We start from the raw sequence: 24,507 nt of genomic DNA, 5'->3' as shown, positions 1-24,507 counted from the left end.
ATTTTCATATTATTTTTAAAAAAAATAAGTTTGGCTTGAGGATCTCAAACTCCAGATATTTTTATTCGAACTTTACCTTGTCAATCCTAAATTTAAAAGACATTTTTATCTTCATTTCATCTATCAAACCTCAATTTTACAATAAAAATAACCAAAACATATTATTAAAGTTTTTGTTAATCAATATCAAGCAAAGTTTTAGAAAGGTCTAAGACTACTAAAAAAATTGAAATTAGCTACAAATTTTGTTGCTAATCTATCATTATTACGCTCGTAGCTAATAAAAATTTATCGCTAATTCATTGATAAATAAAATTAACGATGACTTTTTCTATTTAGCAAGAAATTTATTTGTCCTTAGTTCCAAATTTTTTTAAATAGTGAAGGAGAAAAGGTTTGTCTTCAAAATTTGCTTACAAGGTTCATATTAATTATTTGTGCACAAACTTTAAATACTGATTATTGTTTAAATGACAACGTCTAAATAGGCCAAATCATAAATCTTTACATTTAGAGATTTTTTTAGAAAAAATGACAAAAATTTTACCTTTAAGTTTTCTTATTATCATTATCTCCTATTAGTTTTATAAATTTTCAGTATCTCTCATTTTCGCGCATCAGATTAATGTATCAGTGCATCAAATTAGTGTATCATGCATAAAATGTACTTCAGATTAGTGTATCATGTAAAAATGTAATGTATCTTACTTAACGATTAATGTATCTCGCGCATCAAATTAGTGTATCAGTACTTATATTATTGTATCAACTCGAGAAGTTTTTGTAATTGTAAACTTATAAGGGACAAATAATAATTTTGCCTTAAAAGTATATGACTTCTGTCCTTTACCCTTCTTTTAGGTATTTCATCTCTATAAACTATAATTGAGAAAATAATATTATATAGATAATGGTACGTACTTATAAAAATGAATAGAGGGAATAATATTATATGATGTAAGATATAGTTGTATCAAAATGATTTTGATGAAAATACACACAAAATTAAGTGAGAATTTATTCGCATAAAAAAGCAAAATAAGGTTATACATAACCCTTTAACATGTAATCATAGTTTACTTTAATATGCATTATCATCTTATTAAGTCATTTAATTATAATAAACTTACATAATTTAATAGTATAAATATTTAAGATATATATTTTTTGTTTTTCATTCAATATCTGCTTTTCATATTGACAGAGAAAGATTCACATTAAAGGTTTCGGGTGCTTGAACATTCATTAATCTCGTATCCAACTACATAAAAGTAGTTGCTTGATCTAGTAGTCGTTTGGGGGGGTGCTCAAAGTTGTACATTGCAACTGCAATGTTCAGGTTTGATTCCCTTATGATATTTTAAAAAAAAAAAATTAAAGACGAAATCTTCTTGGAGCATCCACAACCTTAAATTTCTGAATTGCATATTGAATTTTCGCTTATTTCAGATTCGCACCATATAAGCCTCCGTTCAAAGCAAAATAGCCAATACCAAATATATTTTCATATCTAAGACTCAAATCCAAAATTTTTGGTGGGCTAGATAAGACATCTTTATTATTACGGAAAAGGGTTAAAATTACTTCTGAACTATGCGAAATAGATCACTTATACCCTCTATTACATTTTGGGATCAAAAATACCTCCGTTGTTATCCTAGGAGACCACAAATACCCTCAAGAGTTAACACTCTAATTTCTTAGTGACATGACATGCCACATGAGACTAATCCCTCCACCTAAGTGTTGTCAACTAAGATTCACTACAAAAGAACTTGATCTTTAGTGGCGATAAAGTTGCCACAAAATCTCAAAATATTGCCACTAAAGGTTATGAGTGACTTTCAATGATAGTAAAACCTATTTTTTCAACAAAAGAAATATGATAATTAATTTCCGATTGGAACCTACTTTTCTAAAATAAATAACTTACAATATTAATGTTAAAAACACCCAATATTATGTCGAAAAATCATGAAAATTACTTCTCGATTCACATCTTCTACTATATAATGCATCATTGTACATTTTATACATTGACATATAAATAAAAATAAAACATACAGTGTCTTCAAACTCCTACATAATCAATATCATTTTTTTATTTTTTTTTAAATAATGAAGAAAAAAGGGAAAATGTACAAGTACCCCCCTCAACCTATGCCCGAAATGTCAGAGACACACTTATGCTATACTAAGGTTCTATTACCCCCTGAACTTATTTTATAAGCAATTTTCTACCCCTTTTATGCCTACGTGTCACTATCTTGAAAAAAAAGTCAATCAGTATCGGACCCACAATATAGTGTCACATAAGTCCAAAAGGGATAGAAAATTATTAATAAAATAAGTTAGGAAGTAATAAAACCTTAATATAGTATAAGTGTGTCTCTGAGATTTTGGGCATAGGTAAGGGGGTACTTGTGCATTATCCCAAAAAAAAACACAAAATTAGAATTTAATGTTAAAAACTTTTAGTGACAATTACTTGGGCTTTTGTGGCGACTACTGTCGCTGCTAAAGGTCTAGTTCTTTTGTAATGAATCCTATTTGGCAATGCTTAGGTGGAAGGATTAGTCCCAAGTGACTTGCCAAATCAATAAAAATATGGAGTGTAAACGTGGTCTCTTAGAATAACAGTAGGAGCATTTTTATCCCAAAATATTACGAAGAATATGAATGGTCTATTTCACATAATTCAGAGGTAATTTTGACCGTTTTTTGTTATTATTATGAAAATGAAAAAGAACAAAAGATGTATGGTCTAATTTTCCTTTTTGTGTCTTTTTTTTTCTAAGTTGGAGGTGGCTTTAACCTTTGGTGATAGAAATGGGCACCATAAACTAAATGGTCTAAAATTAAAAAGCTCATGTTTTTGTGTTTTCATGGTCACCCATTATCACCTATACTAAATTATATTCATCAATAATAATTATAATTATAATTATTATTATTATTATTTTGTATATTCATTATCCAACATTTTCCTTGTACATATTGTTGGATCACTTTTTTATTTTTTGTAATTTTTTTTTTAAAAAAAATTAACAACAAACACAAAAAATTATGAACTTGCACTTGTTCAAACCCTAGAATTTAACCAATCTTGAACTTGCAAGATCGAGTCTTTTGAATCATTTTGCTGCCAAGAATTCAAAGGGGTTTCTGATAATTGAATCTCTGAGGTGGGTTTTGATTTTCTCCCAAAAAATTTACGTGCTTTGTGTGATTTTGTTTGTTTAATTTATCTGAAAATTAAGATTTTGGAATGCTGGATTTTGATATTGTGGCCTAGTTTAAAGATCATTTGGGTTCAGTTTGATTTATTTCAATTAACGGTTATTTTTCTTTCTATTTTTGCCTGTGATTTGGATTTATGGTATGTGACAGCATTTTGTAGAAATGTAGGGTAAGACGGTGTATAATAGACACTTGTGGTCCGTTCCTTCCCTGGACGTGTGCATAGCGGGAGCTTTAGTGTACTGGGCCTGCCCTTTTTGAAAAATTAGGATATGTTGGGCTAGGATTTTATGTTTGAGCTAGTTATATGTAAAGTCGTAGTGTCGTTTGTTTTATTGGAATGAATTAGGCTGAAAAAGGAAAGAATGAATATTAGAGGGATCATATAGAGCGACTGTGCTAGTTTGGGACTGAGGTATTCTTGTTGTTGCTGTTGTTATTTTTAACTTGTACTGTTTGATGTTGTTGCAGGTAATTACGAACTACCTGATTAAGGGGTTGAGGTGGCATTGGGAAAGACACTGAAGAATATTAGTAAAAATGATTTCGAGATCGTATACCAACCTTTTGGATTTGGCATCTGGGAATTTTCCGACAATGGGAAGAGATAGGGACCGGAGACGGATGCCAAGGGTGATGACACTACCTGGGAGTATATGTGAGATGGATGATGACCAGGCTCATAGTGTTTCATCTGAGAATCCGTCTTCGCTGGCTGGTGATCGGATGATTGTGGTGGCAAATCTGTTGCCCCTGAAAGCAAAAAGGAGACCAGACAATAAAGGCTGGAGCTTTAATTGGAATGAGGACTCGTTACTTTTGAGACTTAGGGATGGTTTACCTGAGGACATGGAAGTGATATATGTTGGGTCGTTATGTGTTGATATTGATCCGATTGAACAGGATGATGTGTCTAGTTATCTGTTGGAGAAGTTTAGATGTGTTCCTGCATTTCTTCCGCCAAATATTGTGGAAAAATATTATGAGGGGTTTTGTAAGAGGCATTTGTGGCCACTTTTTCATTACATGTTGCCATTTTCACCTGATCATGGAGGCCGGTTTGATCGCTCTATGTGGGAAGCATATGTGTCTGCTAACAAGCTGTTTTCACAGAAAGTAGTTGAGGTTCTTAATCCCGAGGATGACTTTGTTTGGATTCATGATTATCATTTGATGGTGTTGCCTACATTCTTAAGGAGGCGGTTCAATCGTTTGAGGATGGGGTTTTTCCTTCACAGTCCATTTCCTTCATCTGAGATTTACAGGACTCTTCCTGTTAGAGAGGAAATACTCAAGGCTTTGCTCTGTGCTGACATTGTTGGATTTCACACTTTCGACTATGCACGACACTTCCTCTCTTGTTGCAGTCGGATGTTAGGTTTAGAGTATCAGTCTAAAAGAGGTTATATAGGGTTAGAATACTATGGTAGGACAGTAGGCATCAAGATTATGCCTGTTGGAATACATATGGGTCACATTGAGAACATGAAGAGACTTGCAGCTAAAGAGTCGAAGCTTAAGGAGCTAAAGCAGCAATTTGAAGGAAAAACTGTGTTGCTTGGTTTCGACGACCTGGATATTTTCAAAGGTATTAATTTAAAGCTTCTAGCTATGGAACACATGCTCGGACAGCACCCCAAGTGGCAAGGGCAGGCTGTGCTGGTTCAGATCGCAAATCCTACAAGGGGTAAAGGAGTAGATTTAAAGGAAATACAGGCGGAGATACTGGAAAGCTGTAAGAGAATCAATAAGCAATTCGGCCAGCCTGGATATGAACCTGTAGTTTATATTGATAGGCCTATATCAAGCAGTGAACGCATGGCTTATTACAGTATTGCAGAATGTGTTGTTGTCACAGCTGTGAGGGACGGGATGAACCTAACTCCTTATGAGTACATTGCTTGTCGACAGGGCATGTCTGGTTCAGAAGCTGATTCAGATGTGGATGGACCTAAGAAGAGCATGTTAGTTGTATCTGAATTCATTGGGTGTTCACCTTCACTTAGTGGGGCAATTCGCATCAACCCATGGAATGTTGAAGCAACTGCTGAGGCAATGAATGAGGCTATATCTATGGCTGAACCAGAGAAGCAGCTACGACATGAAAAGCATTATCGTTATGTTAGCACCCATGATGTTGGTTATTGGGCAAGAAGCTTCTTGCAGGATATGGAGAGGACCTGTATAGATCACTTTAGAAAAAGATGCTATGGCATTGGTTTGGGTTTTGGATTCAGAGTTGTGGCCCTAGATCCGAACTTTAGGAAGCTTTCTATTGATGATATTGAGTCAGCTTATATTAAGTCTAAGAGCAGGGCCATATTCTTGGACTATGACGGAACTATGATGCCTCAGAACTCTATCATCAAGTCTCCAAGTGCTGAAGTTATCTCAATCCTGAACAGAATTTGTGCTGATCAAAACAACGCCGTCTTTATTGTTAGTGGAAGGGGAAGGGACAGCCTGGATAAATGGTTTTCTCCTTGTAGGAAGTTGGGTCTTGCAGCAGAACATGGCTACTTCTTGAGGTGTGCTTTTATTCTCTTTCCCTTTAAAACATACGTTTTTTTGTTTTTGAGAAAAGGGTAACGTTCCCTTTAAAATATACGTTCTATTAATGACATTTTCATGCATGGTGGTCGTTTGACTGCAAACTGTTTCGATCACATATTTTACACAGTATGGATCACCATTTTGTTTGAGGCTGTTTGCTATAGAATGGTTTCTGTTCCCCGGATTGGTTTCATTCTCATTTTTCTGGCTTTTCAAGTAAACAGCATTATATAAGGTATAATGACAAAAGAGTAAACTTGCTATGAAGAAAAAGTGAGATAATTGGGTACTCCACATCCAATTAATGGTATATACTTTCTTGACACACTTCTAAGGGTGAAAAACTTTGGTAAAGGCTATGGCTGACATGTTTCAAAAAAAATTAATAATATAATACTAGTCTTTTCTTCTACTATTACTAATATAATATGAATACATAGGCAGCCAAGGGTTTGGCTCAGTGGTCAATAAAGTGGGTTGAGAACATGACGTGTCTGGTTAAAATCCCAGTATAGTGTGCCAAAATACTAGGTGATCTTTCCCCATCTGTCCAAGCCTTAGTGAACATATATAGCTAAGACATTTGTATATTCAGTGTCTTAATAATTAGGGATCAGCCCAACCGTCAAAATGTAGTTGGCAAAAGGTTCCATCTGAAGAGGTCCAGTTGATGCTCTGTGTAGCTTCTTTTTAAAGTCTAGGTTTTGCACCTTCTATTCTTATTATGTTATCTTTTTGTGATCTGCATTTGATAGTTTGAAATGTTTTTCGAAAGAAGTGTTTGGAATTGATATTTTCATTTCTTTTGATCACATAAGCATTTAAAATTATTGTTGACATACTTTGCTTTCTTTTGCTGTAATTTGGTAAGCAGACCACATGATTCACATGAGCTCAAACTTGCTTGCTTACCCTATGCCGAGTTTGAGCGTTTGAGTTGGGGGATTTTTGGTCCAACTGTAGTGAAGTACCTATAGGATTTGGTTTGCATGGCTCATGGGCCACCTCTTTGTATTAGAGGTGCTCAGTTGGAGGTTTGCTGCCCCAAAGGTCACCTTTTGGCTCCTTTGAGTTCTCGCTGATGTTTTAATTTTTTGATGCCACAGATGGTCGCAACATCAGGAATGGGAAACATGCAGTCAGAACTCTGATTTTGGTTGGATGCATCTTGCTGAGCCAGTAATGCAGTCCTATACAGATTCTACAGATGGCTCTAGCATTGAAAAAAAGGAAAGCGCTATAGTGTGGCAGTACCGTGATGCAGATCCTGGCTTTGGGTTTTCTCAAGCAAAGGAGATGCTTGATCATCTAGAGAGTGTTTTAGCAAATGAACCTGTTGCCGTGAAAAGTGGGCAGTTCATTGTGGAAGTCAAACCTCAGGCATGTATACTTACCCCAGTTACCACATTGGTTGTTTCATTCTTATCTGTTGTTATAATTCAGGATTTTCTTTCATCAAATGGATAAGTGGCATCGTTATATAAGCGAAAGCCTAGCATGTTCATGACATCTTTCTTCAGATGATAACACACCTATTTTCTAATAATTTCATGTCAATCTTAGATCGAGAACTGGAATTGCATTCTTCGCATCTGAAAATGATATGAAGCAGCAGCCTTTGGCAATGAGTGATATGACACAGCAGCAAATCATTGATTTTTTATACTGTGTCAATGTACATAGTTATGGTATGCCTGGCTAAGATGATAAGTAAATGACTGAACATCATTTTCATGCCTATTAATTTATATAGGCATAGTGCATAAACAAACGAACTTGGCCTCAGCTGGCGAGTAAGCACTCCAACTTTGAGAGTGCACATCTAGATACCTTAACTTGGTCTCATTGGCAACTAAACCCTTTAACTCATCCCCACTGTCTCGTAGACACCCGATGCTGACGTGACACATAAATTTTGAAGGTGTCTAGATGATCATTCTATAATTCTCACTGTCTAGAATTATTTTTGTATTTATGATGTTTGACTTATCCGTCTGTGGTAGATTGCAGTCATTCAATTATTGTTCCTGACACATGGTCCGAGTAAAACCTTAATTTTCTCATTTTCCTTTCTAGGGGGTCAGCAAAGGTTTAGTAGCAGAAAAGATCTTCACATCCTTGGTAGAGAGAGGAAAGCTTGCAGATTTTGTGCTTTGCATTGGTGACGATCGATCTGATGAGGACATGTTTGAGATCATCGGTGATGCTTTATCCAGAAATATTCTTTCTTATGATACCAAAGTATTTGCCTGCACAGTGGGACAAAAACCAAGCAAGGCTAAATATTATTTGGACGACACTTCAGAGGTTAGATTTATGCTTGAGTCTCTTGCTGAAGCTACTATTACTCCATGTACTTCCGATGAAGAAGCTGAGGCCTCGGCTTGAATAAGCCGATGCATGCCTTGGTTTGTTTGGTTTCCTTCCTACTGCATGTATATTTCCAGGTTGGGCCAGTGACTTCATCTCTTTGATAGTTAGTTTTAGGTATTAAGATAACGGAATTATATTCCGCTCAATTATTCTTTCCTTTTGACATTGATCCATTCTTTTACCCCTTCCCTGGAAGTACTTTGTGTGAGAAGTGGAGTACTGAAGTTGATATGCAGATTGTTTGTGCATCTGGGGAAAAAATTATCAAATCCTAGAGTCCCGGTGAAACATTTATGCAGAATTTAGAAACGCATTGAAGGAAGAAACCGAGACACAGATGTGAAAAACATGTTATCAACTATTTTTACAAGATTAACGGTGGCAGTGAGTTTCGTAGAACTAGAAGTTTTGATCACTCTCCGAATAATAAAGTTCTCATTATTCTGGCAGCTAACATTTATTACTGTGGACAAGTTTTTATGAAGGTTGTCTTGCGTCTGCATGATCATCGATGGTTAACTTTCCAAAAGTAGCTTGGAGAGTTCTATCGATGGACATGGAATCGGTTTGTGGTAAATAAGCATCAACAACTTAGATCGAGGCAATGGCGTTTTGACGATCTTATTGTACAGACTCTTCAGTGATGAAAAGGGATGTTTTTATCACCATGTTTTCTTTTGGTTCATTTGGAAAACATCATATTGATACAAGTAATGCAATAATATTTTGCTCTATAAATTTGGTATGTTTAGTTTTGTTATGATATTTTGCTCCATAATATCTGACTCTTGTTGCTGCAGTCAGAGAATTGCATTAACCTCCGTTTCAGTTTGTTTGTTCTGTTTTCCTTTTTCAGTAACTCTTTTAACTTTACGCATGACATGTATAAAACTAATTACGAGTCATTTTCTAGCCTGATTTTTCTTTTGTTTTGGGTGGTTTCATCGTCACCTAATAAAAAAGTGGTATGTATGATTGGCGTATACCCGAAAAATGGTTTTGAATGATATCATCAGTTTCCCGATAGATATTGAGTAAATACTTTTGACAATAAGAGAAAAATCCTCCTTACTAGGTGTGAGTTGTGATTCATTATTTATCGAGTTTTGATCGTGCACCACTAACCCTCGGAATTTTTGGTTGACTGCTTACTAAGACAGACAACCAAATGATGATGATTCTTTTTTACTATCAATATCATAAGAATCTTGAAAAAAGTCATTCTATTTTTACGAGACAGGTATATATTATGAGATTTGAGTATATTTTACCCTCCCTAAATTCTACCTAAGAGATTTCACTAGATATTCATTTTTTGTATCTTAATCTATGAACTTGACTTTTATACACTGACAACGCAATAAAAATTAGATACATTGTAGAAGATGTCTACCATTTATCAACCAAACGATAAACCTATATATATATAATTTGGAGTTTATTATCAACAACTTCCGTTATCGTCCAGCGGTTAGGATATCTGGCTTTCACCCAGGAGACCCGGGTTCGATTCCCGGTAACGGAACTTTTTTGGTACGGTAGTTCACAAGTGGGGTTTGCGGAGAATAGTGTGTATGTAGACTTTTTTGCTATTGTTAATTTCACGAGTGGGGTTTGGGGAGAATTTCGGTGTTGTTAATTTCACGAGTGGGGCGATGAACAAATTACATGGGACAACAGATAGTAACAAAAATCGGAGGAACAAGACCTTAAATGAAGGGTAATATTATGACGACTAGTATGGAAGGATAAGCAAAGTTATACTCTAACAACCAACTAACCTTCTACCTTAATCTGTGTCCTCCATAATCTTCTATCCAACGTCATGTCCTCGATAACCTGAAATTGCACCGTGTTTTGTCTAATCACCTTTTCTCAATATTTCTTCGGCCTACCTCTGCCTCTCTTGAAACCATCCATAGCCAACTTCTCACATCTCCGCACAGGGGCAACCATGCATCTCCTCTATCCTTTAACAGCTTGGAGTGCGTGCTGTATAATGGCATAAATCCGTCATTTGCCAAAGTTTCAACAGAATTCATAGTTCATAATATCGAAAACTTTGATCACTGATGCATGTGGCAACAATGGTGTAGGTTCTAAGAAGCTCCAGGATGTTACTGATCAGAGCAGTGTATGCTGCATCCGTCAAATCTTCCTGACGAATCATCTTACTGCAATGTAAAGTTTATCTGCGTGTTCATCTGAGATATGAAATGTTCTGTCAAAATCTGCTAACTAATGTACTCGTGAATTCGAGGACCCTCCAAATGGTCTAAACAGAACATGCAGCCAAGATATCATCTTTGAATACGCTTCAACGACCTAGTTTAGATAGGTAATGCTGCATTAGTACATACCGTCAAGCAACAACAAGAAACACATTTCCAGTCATTCTTCACCAGAAATCTCCGCAGCTGCATATTCCATCTCTGAAATGATGAAATCGACTAGCATCCCTCACTGTAATTTCTCTTTTTGTTATTAGACTTATATATTTCAGTGTACTATGGCAGTCAACACAAACTCGTAAGTTCTTAGTAACGAGTATGGACTTGCTAGGATCCAGATTTAGCAACGCAAATGCAACAGCAAGCTTCTCGCTGTGATAAAGAAGAATCTGTTCCTTCTCTTCTTCCTCCACATCTTGGTACACAAAACTGGATTCTGCACTATACCCCAGCTTTTTCATCTCTTTCGAAAGTTCCTTCAGTTTCTCATTTATTTTAGCGGACTGAGGGTGGGACTGATCCCCACCAACAAATGCATGGATAACACCATTTATTTCAATCCAACTACATCCGGGGCTCTTCTTAAAGCCAGAATCCTTCTGCTTAACTCTAACATGAGCAGCGTCATCCCATCTCCCAGCAGTAGTATACAAATTAGATAAAAGAACGAAATTACCCGGACTTTCAGGTCCTAGATATTGGATCTTATTGGATACTTCTTCTGCTAGAACAATATGTTTATGGATTCTACACGCGGCAAGCAAGGCACTCCAGATACGTACATCAGGTATAAAAGGCATATTCTGGACGAAACCATAGGCCTCGTCCAGAAGACCAGCACGTCCCAAAAGATCCACCATGCACAAGTAATGATCCATTCTAGGGCTAATTTTGAATTCTTCGGACATTCTTAAGAACCAATATTTCCCTTCAGCAACAAGACCTGAATGGCTGCAAGCAAATAAGAGACCAATAAAAGTAATATCATCTGGTATTTGACCTACAGACTGCATGTCATAGAACAGTGAGATTGCTTCCTTTCCACGACCGTGAACTCCATATCCAGCAATCATTGCATTCCATGAGACGACATCCCTTTTATTCATCTTATCAAAGACAATCCTAGCAATGTCGATTTTACCACATTTGGAATACATGTCAATTAGAGCATTACAGACAGAAACATCCTCTGTAAATCCACGCACAATTGAGTAACCATGGGTGCAAACGCCAAGTTGTAGAGCTGCCAAATGTGAACAAGCTGGTAAAATTCCCATCACTGTTGCAGATTCTAGTTCAACACCAGACGATTGCATCATTCGTAAAATCTGCAAAGCTTCTTCTGCATGTCCATTCTGGACGCACCCTGCAATTATCGCACTGAAAGAAACAGAATCTTTCAAATCCATCTCCTCAAAGAAGGTAAGCGCATCATCTATTCTCCCGCACTTTGCATACATAGAAAGAAGAGTATTACTCACCATCAAATCCAAATAGGACCCTAACTTAACAGTATAACCATGCATCTTTCTTCCTCTTCTCATATCATTCAGCTTAGCACAAGCTCGAATTACAGTGGCAAGCATGACAGGAGACGGAGACTCAGTATCTTCCGTCCTCATGTGCTCAAACAGTTTCAATCCTTCTTGAGTAGAATCACATGTTACGTATGCTCCTATCATCGCACTCCGCGTGATCTCATTCTTCAAACTCATGACTCCAAAAATCCTCTTGGCGTAGTTCAACCAACCACATTTTGCATACACATCCAAAATAACAGTATCAACAACCACATCATTAACAAACCCCCTTCTCATAGAAAACCCATGAACAGCCTTCCCTTCACTCAACTTATTAGCTTCTGCAATAGCAGGAAGAATCGCCACAACTGTAGACGAATTCAAAGTTAACCCATTTTCTTGCAACTCCAAAACCAAACCCTTCATCTCCAAATACAAACCATTCACCGAGCACCCTGAAATCATCGCATTCCACGCCACAATATCTCTTCTCAACATTCCATCAAACACTCTTCGTGCCTCAACCAACAACCCACACTTTGCATAAAAATCAACCAAAGCTGTACAAACGTAAACATCACCATCAAGCCCCTGCCTTTTCACATGTTCATGAATCTTTTCCCCATTTTCTACATCTTGCAAAGCAGAACAAGCCTTAATCACAAAAGGGTATGTATAATTCGTCGGTCTAACACCATACTCCACCATTTCATAATACAAATCAATACCCTTCTCAAAGGGTCCATTCCAAGCATAAGCTCTAATCATTTGGTTCCATAATATAACTTTGTCATTTCTATCTGACTCAGGAATTGAATCAAACACTTGGCGTGCAAGATCAACTCTGCTGCACGAAACGTAAAATCGCGTTAACTTATCTAGTAAATTCGAACGATTATCGTTACAATGATTGTGCTTGATGATATGCTGATGAATTGATTTGCCTATAACTAATTGCTTAGTTTCTATGCAGGCATCAAGAATCGCATTGTAATTATAGTAAGGTTCTTGGCTAAAATTCCAACTTATGTTTACTATTCGCCGCGCATTTGCACCTAACATTATGCACTAAGCTCACGCTATGCGCGGGAACAGAGAGTATAGTGTAATTATTTGAAATGGTGATGAAAGAAGGCGGGAAGCCTATTTTAAATCTTAATATATAGATAACAAACTTTTTATATTAAGAAAAAGTAAAATTTTAATTTTTTTTCTTAATTGTTTATACTTTATAATTACTAACACATTTTAAAAAGTAATATTAATAAGTTTTTATAAAATTTTTGAAATCCAACACTTCATACTTCCTCTATCTCTTTTTACTTGTCCAGTTTTCCTTTTATAGTTGTTTCTAATTACTTGTCCATTTCGATAAATTAAGAAAGTAAAATTTTTTTTTACCCATTGTACCCTCGATTATATGACTAATTATGTTGAAAAATATAGAATTTTTCATCCACTTCATAATTAATAAGAGTAAAATGGTAAATTCACTACATCATTAATTATTTTCTTAATAAGTATCAATTCACAAATGGACAAGTAAGAACGGACCGTGGGTTACTAATCTTAAATTCAAGATTCAAAACCTAATAAATTATATTCATGATTTGAAAATTCTACACTTACAACTATTGTTGAATTGCACCTTTAACAATTATTTAATACATCGTTCGTTCACTTTTACTTATCATTTATTTATAAAATAGATTTTTAATTTTACTTGTTATTTTTGACATATCATGAAAAGACAATAATTATTTTTTCATATTTTACTCTCAGCATTAAATACTTATTTTTCAAATAATTTTTCCAAGGCATTACTTAATAGAGAATAGTTTGGTAAAATATTTTGTATCATTTATTATTTTATTAATAAATACACCAAATCAAACTGTGACAAGTAAAAATGAACTACTACCTTATTTTAAATTAATCCAAAGGTTCAATAAAGACTAATCTTCTTCCAAGGTTCAATTTAATCTAAGGTTCATATTATTTTAATTCAAAGGTTCAAATGATTTTTATTGAAAGTTTAACTTTAAGTCAAAGTTCAAATTATGTCATTGTTCTATTTTATTTATATTTAAACTTTCTAGTTCCCTCATTGCTTTTGCTTCAAATATCAACATTAATAGTAAAAATATCTTCTTTTTTTTTGGCTCTTTCTAAAAAGGAAAATTTTGCTTTAATTTAATAAGAGTAGACAAGTCCAAATAATCTACAGACATAATGATAAAGAAAAAGATTGATAGAGAAAATGACGTGCAATAATGCAATATGAATTTTTTTTTTTCGAAATTACAAAGACATGTCGTTGCACTAGAATTTATGGTTACTATCTTTGATTCGCGAATTAAATTATTTTAAAATTATAATTTTATAATTAATATATTTTACTCAGAAGACGAGATAAAATAATCTCAAATTGAATGAAATAAACAAATACGTAAGATTAAATTAAATATTCAAACTTAATTATCTAATATGTCACCTTCTTCCATTAACCAAACAAGTAACAACCCCTTGTGACTTTTAATTTATTAATTCAAAACTTCACTTTCTTCTCATTATTTATAGTAGTAGTTAGTATATATATATATATATATATGTGGTACTAATATCATAAATTCATAATAAAGACCATGAAACTTGGTATTATCACATTGGAGGCTAGTGAGGGAAGGATAAGTTTTTTCAATATGGAAATATCATATTACAACTTAAAAATTGCAATATTTTCATTTGCAATTATCTTTGTGTTGAGATGGACATGGAGAATCTTGAATTATGTTTGGTTCAAACCAAAAAAGTTGGAGAAACAACTAAGACAACAAGGTCTCAAAGGAAATTCATACAAGTTGTTGCATGGGGATATGAAAGAGATGAAGATGATGATTGAAGAAGCTACATCCAAGCCTATCAATTTCTCACATGACTTGATTTGGCCTAGAATCAACCCCTTCATCCACAAAACCATCACAAATTATGGTAAGTAAATAGGAAAATACGATCCTTTTACGTATCTACTATTGGTTATCTTTAAGATGATCAGATAATATAGAAGTTTTTACTAATATCATTAGTGTATAAAATTTTATACCATCAGATCACATTTATCTACGACAGTAAATAATCTGTCTATCATTTAAAGATTATAAATATATATTTTTAAGATGATCATGAGTTGAATGGATAAATTATGCTTTACACATTGTATATGATTTAAGCTTTTAATAATTGTACTAAAGTGATAAGATAGAAGTTGGGTGGATAATATCAAGCTTATGTATTCAACAAGGTTTGGACCCCTTGACATGTGCTTTTATTTAACATACATATGATGTGATGTGTTACAATATTTTGTAGGTTATTCATCCATGCTTTTCATACAAAAATTACTTTGTAATTAATTGTATAGTTGTGTAACAATTCTTTTCAAAACACATCATATACATACACAAATACACTAGAGGTATACATACATATACACAATCATACATGTATATATACATTTGTTGTACCTTTTTACATAAATATAGTGATTTTCATACATACGTACATATAAAAATTGTAAATGAACTTAAGTTTGTTGTATCGCGTAATTTTCCGTTTCACTTCGATTTTGTAGGTAAGAATTGTTTTGTGTGGATTGGGCCCAAACCAGCAGTCCTTATTACAGAGCCCAAATTGATAAGGGAGGTGTTAACAAAGAATTATGTTTATCATAAGGCACGTGGCAGCCCATTATTGAAGTTGGCAATATCTGGGCTTGCGGCCCATGAAAAAGATAAATGGGCCACACATAGAAGGATTCTCAATCCAGCTTTTCACTTTGACAAGTTGAAGGTTTTAGCCACTTTGAAACTTTTGTTATACTCTTTTCGTTTCAATTTTTTTTATCTGATTTCGACTTGACAAGAAATTTTACTTTATCAATGTGCAGCATATGCTACCCGCGTTCAAATTAACTATCAACGAAATGTTGAACACATGGAAGGAAATTGTCTCGAAAGACGGAACAGAGATAGATGTGTGGCCATATCTACAAACATTGACAAGTGATGCAATTTCAAGAACTGCTTTTGGTAGTAATTATGAAGAAGGAAAAAAGATTTTTGAACTTCAAAAAGAACAAATTGAATTAATTTCAAAAATGACACACTCAATATACATTCCAGGATGGAGGTAAGATTTTTTTTTTTTTTTTTTACAATTATGAATTATATATAAAACTCCAAAGTTAAGTATGCTTGAGAAATGGATAACCACGTAAAGTTTTCGTCTTGCAGACTTTATATACATAATTCTTTTAAGCATTTAGAAATATCAATCCTTTATTTTATTTAATTTTTACGTTAAATTAATTAATAGTTAATTTTTGTTAACTTCAATGACCAAAATAACACATTTCAAATAATTGAAGGTTAAATATGCATAATAAAATAAAGGGACTAAAAGTGAAATTATGTAATAATACAAGGACTAAAACTGATATTTTTTCATTGAAAGTATATGGTTTAAGTTGAATGTGAAAGATAGTATTGAGTTATCATTCTTCTAACAAACTTTAACTATCTTCAAGAATCGTATTTACGTATCTCTTTGTACTCTATCATATTTCTTGTATATTGATTTTTTTAACAATAATTAATGTTATCATAAACATGAACTATAGGTTTGTGCCAACTAAAAAGAACAAAAGGATGATGCAAATCTTCTATGAAGTAAAAGCACTTATATTGGGAATTATCAATAAAAGATTGAGGATGATTGAAGCTGGAGAATCACATGATGATTTATTGAGCATATTATTGACATCCAATTTAAAAGAAATACAACAACATGGGAACAAAAAATTTGGTATGAGCATTGATGAGGTGATTGAAGAGTGTAAATTGTTCTATTTTGCTGGACAAGAGACTACTTCAACTTTACTTGTGTGGACAATGATTTTATTATGCAAGTATCCTATTTGGCAAGAAAGAGCTAGACAAGAGGTTTTACAAGTGTTTGCAAGTGATGAACTTGATTATGATAAGTTGAATCAACTAAAAGTAGTAAGTATTCCATACAAATGTTCAATTATTTTGAATTTTTTTGTTATTAAGGTGGTATCTAGGTCAGTTTGCAAGTCGTACATCAATTTGATACGTTATATATAAATATATTTTAGGAAACCCCACCAACCAAACATTAGGTAGATGAGAAAAATATTCTTGGAGTTTTTATGTCGATTCTATTTGAATTTGAAGTATAGCCTCTTTCGTTGAATTTCACTCATATCACATTATTGACTACTAGGTCATACTCATCAGCCAACTTTCAACATTACTTAATATCACCAAAAGTTTTTAAATGATAATGTCACTCAACTTCATCTAAATATCATCAAAATAGTAATCAAGTTCTAAATTCTACTTTATCTAAATCAATATTTTTAATGGCTATATATTAATTTGTGATTTAATGTTTTATAGGTGACTATGATATTAAACGAGGTGTTAAGGTTGTATACATCAGCATACGCGATTAATCGAATGGTAAATACAGAAACAAAGTTAGGGGATTTGTGTTTACCCTCTGGGGTCCAACTCATATTAGCAACAATGTTAGTGCATCATGATACTGAAATTTGGGGAGATGATGCAATGGAGTTTAAGCCAGAGAGATTTAGTGAAGGAATATCAAAAGCAACAAAAGGACAAGTTGTATTTTTTCCATTTAGTTGGGGTCCAAGAATATGTATTGGGCAAAATTTTGCTATGTTAGAGGCTAAAATGGCAATGGTCATGATTCTAAAACACTATGCATTTGAACTCTCTCCATCTTATGCTCATGCTCCTCATCCATTACTGCTTCAACCTCAATATGGTGCTCAATTGATCATGCACAAGTTGTAGAAGTGGTCATCATGTGTTGTCTTTTGAGTCATGCTATGTCCTATATGTATTGTTCTTTAATATAGTTCAAGTAAGTAGGAGTTTAATAAGGATTGACATATATAATAGTAGTTATGTATAAGTAAAGTTATATATTGTTTTGTATAAGAGTGGAGTACTTTCTTATAATAATATTAGTGTACTTTATGTTTATGATTTTCCTCTTCCATTCTTCTTTCAATAACCTAGTTGGTCAGTTTTAAAAAGTTTTGTGAATATACCGTTTTGCTCCTTCTGATATCGATCCTGAGTTGTTTTTGGTTGAGTTTTGAAAGTTGATTTTGAGTTTGAAAAGCTAAGTTGTTAAAAAGTGATTTTTGGTGTCTTTTGGAGTTTCAAGTATCGCAATGGAATTCCATCAGTTTTGAAATGTGAATACTAATCTGCGAAAGTTGTCGGTTTCATATTTGTAGTCTTTTTTATGATTTGAGGTCTTAAGTTGTGATTTTTTTTAAATTTGACCTTTGGATTGACTTTGATCAATATTCGGGGTTCGGGTGCTTGGATCAGAACTCCAAGAGTTCTCTTGGGTTCGGGTGATGATTTTAGGTCTAGTTGAGGTCTTGGTTGATTTTCCTGAGTTTCTGAACTTGTTTTAGCCTTTTTACGCATTGAGTTAGTTCCTTGTGACTTTCAAGGATGTGTTCAGATATGTCCAGATACATGTATCTCAAGATACACTATATCCAAGTGAATTTACATATATCTGGGATACATAACAAATCTCACTCACATCTCTCCCATCTTGCTCGCCACTCTCCTATGAATCACAAATACATGCGAATCACATCAAATACATACATATACATGTATATAGTGTGTATCTCTGGGATACATAACAAACTCCCGCTCGTTCCCTCCTCATCTTGCTCGCCTCTCACCCTATTTTAGTGTATCTGGTAGCAAATTATATGCATCTAAATGTATATTTCTCAATATATGATAACATAACTCTTAATTAGTGGTAAAATACATATATTTTAAAATATCTCTAAACAAATGGCATTCAAAATCACCCAACATAATTATATTGACTGAAGTGTATGATCTATTACAAGAAAAACATGTTCACTCATATATAGTTGATGATTACAATGATATAAATCTAATAATAAGTAACAAATGATCATTTCTCCAACTTGTACAAAACCAAATGAGCACCATATTGAGGTTGAAGCAATAGTGGATGAGGAGCATGAGCATAAGATGAAGAGAGTTCAAAGGAGTAGTGTTTTAGAATCATGACCATTGCCATTTTTGCCTCTAACATAGCAAAGTTTTGGCCAATACATATTCTTGGACCCCAACTAAATGGAAAAAACACAAGTTGTCCTTTTGTTGCTTTGGCTACTCCATCACTAAATCTCTCAGGATTGAACTCCATTGCATCATCTCCCCATATTTCAATATCATGATGCAACAAAATTGTTCCCAATAAAAGTTGCACCCCAGAGGGTAAACACAAATTCCCTAGCTTTGTGTCTTTGGTCACCACTCTATTAATAAAATATCCTGATGGATATAACCTTAAAACCTCATTTAATATCATAGTCACCTATTCAAAAGAAAAATATCATTAGTGATTAGTGTCATCATGACAACATGTAAGAGATACAAATAGTTGAATATTATGTTAAGAGTATCTTTATGCTGACTTAACAAAATAAAATAACACTCTGTAATGTGGAATACGGAGCCTAAAAGGTGAAAAATGTTAACAAAATTTTTAAAACGGTATATGGAAATATGTTTTTACCAAAACAACTCGTTGTATATATATATATATATATATATATATATTAATTTTAAAGAAAAATCGCTGCAAATGCAATAATTTACCTAATTTTTTTTTAATTTTTAAGTAAGTGGGGATGAAATAAATAGAAATACTGAGTTACTAAAGGAAAAAGTCATTCTTTGTTCAAATAGATTAAAAAATGAAATAGGTCAAACAAAATTAAAACGAAAATTATTTTTCTTATGCTAGTTTTATATTATTGGAAGAAAAAAAAGTATAGACTTTTATCTAGTTTTGCTGTAAATGTAAGAGACTTTTTAAATGAGAAGTTTCATTTTTAAAATTTTTTTTTTAGGTAAATCGCTGCCTTTGCAGTGATTTCCTTTAAAATCTTAAAAAAAAATATATATTTTGTAAATCGCTGCAAGTGCAGCGAATTGTTTTAATTTTTTTTTTGAAAAAAAAATGCAAATGTACAAATCGCTGAGGAAGCAGTGATTTTTCAAAACTTCGACAGAAAAATTGCTTACCGTTTTGGTAAAAAATATTTTTATATACCGTTTTGAAAATTTTGTTAACATTTTTCACCCTTTAGGGTCCAGACTCCTGTAATGTGTGATTGTAAATGATCTGGTCTAAGGATATATAAATGTGACATTCTTTTTTATACAAACTAATTATAAAAATTTGTATACTTACCACTTTTAGGTGATTCAACTTGTCATAGTCAAATTGATCACTTTCAAACACTTGTAGAACCTCTTGTCTAGCTCTTTCTTGCCAAATAGGGTATTTGGACAATAAAATCATTGTCCACACAAGTAAAGCTGAAGTAGTCTCTTGGCCAGCAAGATAAAATAATTTACACTCTTCAATCACCTCATCAATACTCATACCAAATTTTTTATGTCCATGTTGTTGGATCTCTTGTAAATTGGATGCTAATAGTATACTCAACAAGTCATCATGTATTTCTCCATCTTCAATCATCTTTATTCTTTTGTTGATGATTCCTAATATTAATGCTCCCACTTCATTAAAGATTTGTTTCATCCTTCTATTTGTCTTTGTTGGTACAAACCTATATGGTTAGTTCAAGAAATTAAGTAATATGAAGTTGAACTCAAGAAATATTTCGATGAAATGATCTTCTATATTCAGTTATAATTTGAACAAAAGAAAATGTCCTGATCGATCTCATGCAATTTTTTTGACCTGCTTTAGAAAAATAACATTTATAATGGACTACAAAATCAGGCGAAAGATTCATAACTTCTTCTTCACTATTTTGGAAGTCCAAGGACTCAATCGGATATGTAACATACAAGATTTCCAATCCTAGCAGGAAAAGGGAGTGAAACATGAGATATTCAATTTAAAGTGAATAAATAAAATTTCATACTCGATCTCATAGATACATAATGAACAAGTGCTTTGTAAATGACCTTTTTATTTTTCTTGCAATTTATGGACCTTTTTAGATGCTATCAGAAAATCTCATGAAAAACTGTTAAAACACGATAAAATATTTTATAAGTAGCAAATGTTTGACGACATTATAATAAATGTCCTTATATGAGCAAACATTAGCCTTGTGTATAACGTTGTCTGAAAGGATAATTTTCTAAGGGTTATATTTGCGCGACTTTTAAAAATAAAAACAAAATTTAAAATAGTAACCTAAAAGGGAATATTTACACAAATTCAAAGTAGTGATTATTAGATAATTGTACCTCCATCCTGGGATGTATAATGAACGTGCTACTTGTAAAAGTAGTCCCATTTGTTCCTTTTGAAGTTCAAAAATCTTTTTTCCTTCTTCATAACTACTACCAAATGCAGTTCTAGAAATTGCATCACTTGTCAAAGTTTGAAGATATGGCCACACATCTATCTCTGATCCTTCTTTCGAGATGATTTCTTTCCATTTGTTTAACATCTCCGAAGAAGTCAATTGAAACGCGGGAAGCATATGCTGCACGTTAAGCATTAGACGGTATCAAAATCAATACCAGAAGCAAATTCAAAATCTAAAGTCAATGTACACATAGATAGAGGTGGATCCTGATTACGAAGTTAATGAATTTCAATAATTATTTCAAATTAACGTAAAAAAAAGTTAGATTCATAATCATTATTTATTTGTAAGTGTTTTAAATATTTTTTAAATACAAATATATTGTGTTCGTGTGAACTCATATCTTAATCAAGGACTACAATATTCACCCTCGTGACAGAGATGGATCCAGGATTATTTGAACTTTATGCTTTTCTAGATTCTATAATAGCAACTTCAAATGCTAGTCGATGGACTCTAAATTTAGCTTATGTACATATTTACTAATTTTCTTATCACATATACATGATTTGTATCAAAACTATCAAGATTTGTGTCATCGATATCATCATTGTATCTACACATAGTTGGAGCCGAAAGCAATATGTTTGATTCAACCTATGGTAACTCACCCTAGATAATCAAATGACATTAATTTATGTAACACTTATATTTATAATATGATGATATCAATAAGAATATCTCATACAAGTGGTCCAACTCTCATTATAATCCTCATTCCCCTTATATAATGATTTTTTTTAAAAAAAAAAAAAAGAACCAAACCTTAAGCAAGTCAACAATAACTACAATTTTTTTTCTTATTATAAAAATTGAAAGGACATATAGTTTCAAATTAATAAATAAATAAATAAATACCTTTAATTTGTCAAGGTGAAAACCAGGATTGATAATTCTTCTATGTTTGGCCCATTTATCAGCTTCATAGCCAGCAAGCCCATTTGCTGCCAATCTAGTTAATGGATTACCAGGAGGCTTTTGATAAATGTAATTCTTTGTTAACACTTCTCTTATAAGTTCAGGATCCACTATAACCACAGCTGGTCTTGGCCCATACCAACCAAAACAATTCTTACCTACATACAATTTGAATGAAAGATAGTGAAAATGACTTGGACTCAGATCAATTTATTCAAGTTTAAGTGTCTACTTGTTCACACTTAAAAAACATGAATGTCAGCGGGAGCGGACCCGTGTTGGGTCCAGGGGGTTCACCGGAACCGCATCGACAAAAAAATACATGATATATATATAAGGTGAATTTTATGTATTTGTGTAGATGTATATATTTTGAACCCCCTCAATAACAAATAGAAATAGATGGTTGAGTGGCAAGACCGTTGAATATTAAGCTGGATGCCCCTAGTTTGAATCCCTGTGACAACATCTATTTATTTTCCTGTTTTAGTTTCAGTTTATTTTTTTTAAAAAAAAAAATCAGTTCTGCATTTTTTTAGCTTTATTTTTTTATTTTAAAACGTGCTAACAGTGTGAATTTAAACCAAAAATATTCAACGGTCCCATTTCGAAAAACTTATTTACACGTTTATACTTTTATTTTTCGAACCACCTGAACGAAAATCCTGAGTCCGCCACTGGATGTCAGTTAAGGTCAAGCTAAAAGAAAACAATTATGTATTATGTCTGTTATAAATCGCATCGTTTTGAATCTATAAACTTCAAATCTAGCAGTAATTAAGGTTGAATAGATACCATAGTTATTGATGGTTTTGTGGAAGAAGGGCATGACTCTAGGCCAAGTCATGTCATGTGAGAAATCAATAGGCTTTGATAAAGCTTCTTTTCCCATTTTCATCATTTCTTTCACATCTCCAAACAAAAACTTGTAAGAATTTCCCTTGAAACCTTGTTGCCTTAAGCATTTCTCCAACATTTTTGGTTTGAACCAAACCCAATTCAAGATTCTCCATGCCCATCTCAATACTATGATAATTGCACAAGAAAATAATACAAGATTTAAGTTGTAATAATAATTATATGGAATCTCCATACTATAGGTTTTATTTGATAGCTAGCTCTTTTGTTCCTACTAGTATTACATATATACACTTATATAAAACAAGTGGATGATTAAAAAATTGGTTGATACAAGCAAAATGATATTTTATTTGAAGTTGATGAAGCAATACATATGCCATAAGAGTATATAAGGATTATTTGTATCAGTGGTTTACGTCAAATCAATTCATAAATAATTGATGCACATTATATGTATAAATATATAATAACATCACTTAACCATGATTTATTAATGTGTATACATTCACTATGTTAAATTATTTAACTATAGTAAATTACATCATTTTAATATAAACATTTGTATCTTATTTTTTTTTTAAAATTACAATTCAAAGTCAAATGGAAATAGGGTCATCCTTCCAATGCTTGGTTGCTAAGTTTTGGAAGAAAAAAAAATATGAAAGTCAAAATGGTTAGCATATAAAATGTTATTTCCTCCCTTATTCTATAGTGGAAGAATGACTAAATATTAAATTATATCATCTTTTACTTGTGCAACAAGGACTATATTATATTATTCGTTTAAAAGGAATGATTTATTTTTTTTTAAGTTGGTTCAAAAAAATGACTTTTTTTTTTATAATAATATTATAATTTCAACTTTCCACGTAACATATTTAATGTCACTAAATTAAAAGACATTTTAATATATTTGATATAAGTTTAATTTAGAACTACAATATTTAAAAAAATTTCATGCTGAGTTGAATTAGGTATTTTTTTTTAAAGAAAAATAAGTGTATTAAATATGGAGATAATTATAGTGTAGTCTTTTTGGTTGATTTGATTTACAAAATAGTAGATAACTTTATATATTTTGTATAGTATGCATTTCATATATAAACTTGATATTTAAATATGTAAGAATTGGTTTTCAAATTTTCTTTTATAAGAAAAAATAATGTGTAGAATCTTCCTATTATCATTTTGTTTTAAAATATTTTAGGTTCTCTAGCTTATACAAAAAAAAATATTGATAACCTAAAACTTATCCAATTGACTAACAACTTTC

At 32.7% G+C, this 24,507-nt stretch overlaps 4 protein-coding genes and 1 non-coding gene across 5 annotated transcripts; 3 read left to right on the top strand and 2 right to left on the bottom strand.

Annotated features, from left to right (window-relative positions):
• Positions 1–2,854: 2,854 nt before the first annotated feature.
• LOC107002576 (probable alpha,alpha-trehalose-phosphate synthase [UDP-forming] 7) lies at positions 2,855–8,926 on the top strand. The gene is made up of 4 exons (XM_015200643.2): positions 2,855–3,185; positions 3,712–5,768; positions 6,900–7,173; positions 7,870–8,926. The coding sequence occupies exons 2-4, from the start codon at positions 3,781–3,783 to the stop codon at positions 8,179–8,181; spliced, it is 2,574 nt and encodes an 857-aa protein (XP_015056129.1). The 5' UTR covers positions 2,855–3,185; positions 3,712–3,780; the 3' UTR covers positions 8,182–8,926.
• Positions 8,927–9,619: 693 nt separating this feature from the next.
• TRNAE-UUC lies at positions 9,620–9,691 on the top strand. Its single transcript has one exon. It is a non-coding gene; the product is annotated as a tRNA-Glu (tRNA).
• Positions 9,692–9,849: 158 nt separating this feature from the next.
• LOC107032563 (pentatricopeptide repeat-containing protein At3g16610) lies at positions 9,850–13,043 on the bottom strand. Its single transcript, XM_015234170.2, has one exon. The coding sequence runs from the start codon at positions 12,977–12,979 to the stop codon at positions 10,565–10,567; it is 2,415 nt and encodes an 804-aa protein (XP_015089656.1). The 5' UTR covers positions 12,980–13,043; the 3' UTR covers positions 9,850–10,564.
• Positions 13,044–14,452: 1,409 nt separating this feature from the next.
• LOC107031848 (cytochrome P450 CYP72A219-like) lies at positions 14,453–18,012 on the top strand. The gene is made up of 5 exons (XM_015233334.2): positions 14,453–14,908; positions 15,549–15,766; positions 15,864–16,105; positions 16,596–16,977; positions 17,398–18,012. Exons 1-5 carry the CDS (start codon positions 14,563–14,565, stop codon positions 17,818–17,820), a joined length of 1,611 nt encoding a protein of 536 aa, XP_015088820.1. The 5' UTR covers positions 14,453–14,562; the 3' UTR covers positions 17,821–18,012.
• An 852-nt stretch (positions 18,013–18,864) lies between these two features.
• LOC107032450 (cytochrome P450 CYP72A219-like) lies at positions 18,865–23,591 on the bottom strand. The gene is made up of 5 exons (XM_015234054.2): positions 23,169–23,591; positions 22,314–22,531; positions 21,331–21,572; positions 20,297–20,678; positions 18,865–19,414 (listed from the first exon to the last, which is right to left on the bottom strand). Exons 1-5 carry the CDS (start codon positions 23,464–23,466, stop codon positions 18,986–18,988), a joined length of 1,569 nt encoding a protein of 522 aa, XP_015089540.1. The 5' UTR covers positions 23,467–23,591; the 3' UTR covers positions 18,865–18,985.
• Between the last annotated feature and the right edge of the window lie 916 nt (positions 23,592–24,507).

This window comes from Solanum pennellii, chromosome 10, assembly GCF_001406875.1.
Source record: "Solanum pennellii chromosome 10, SPENNV200".
In the NCBI taxonomy this organism is placed as follows: domain Eukaryota; kingdom Viridiplantae; phylum Streptophyta; class Magnoliopsida; order Solanales; family Solanaceae; genus Solanum; species Solanum pennellii.
This window is presented reverse-complemented; position numbering and strand designations above follow the sequence as displayed.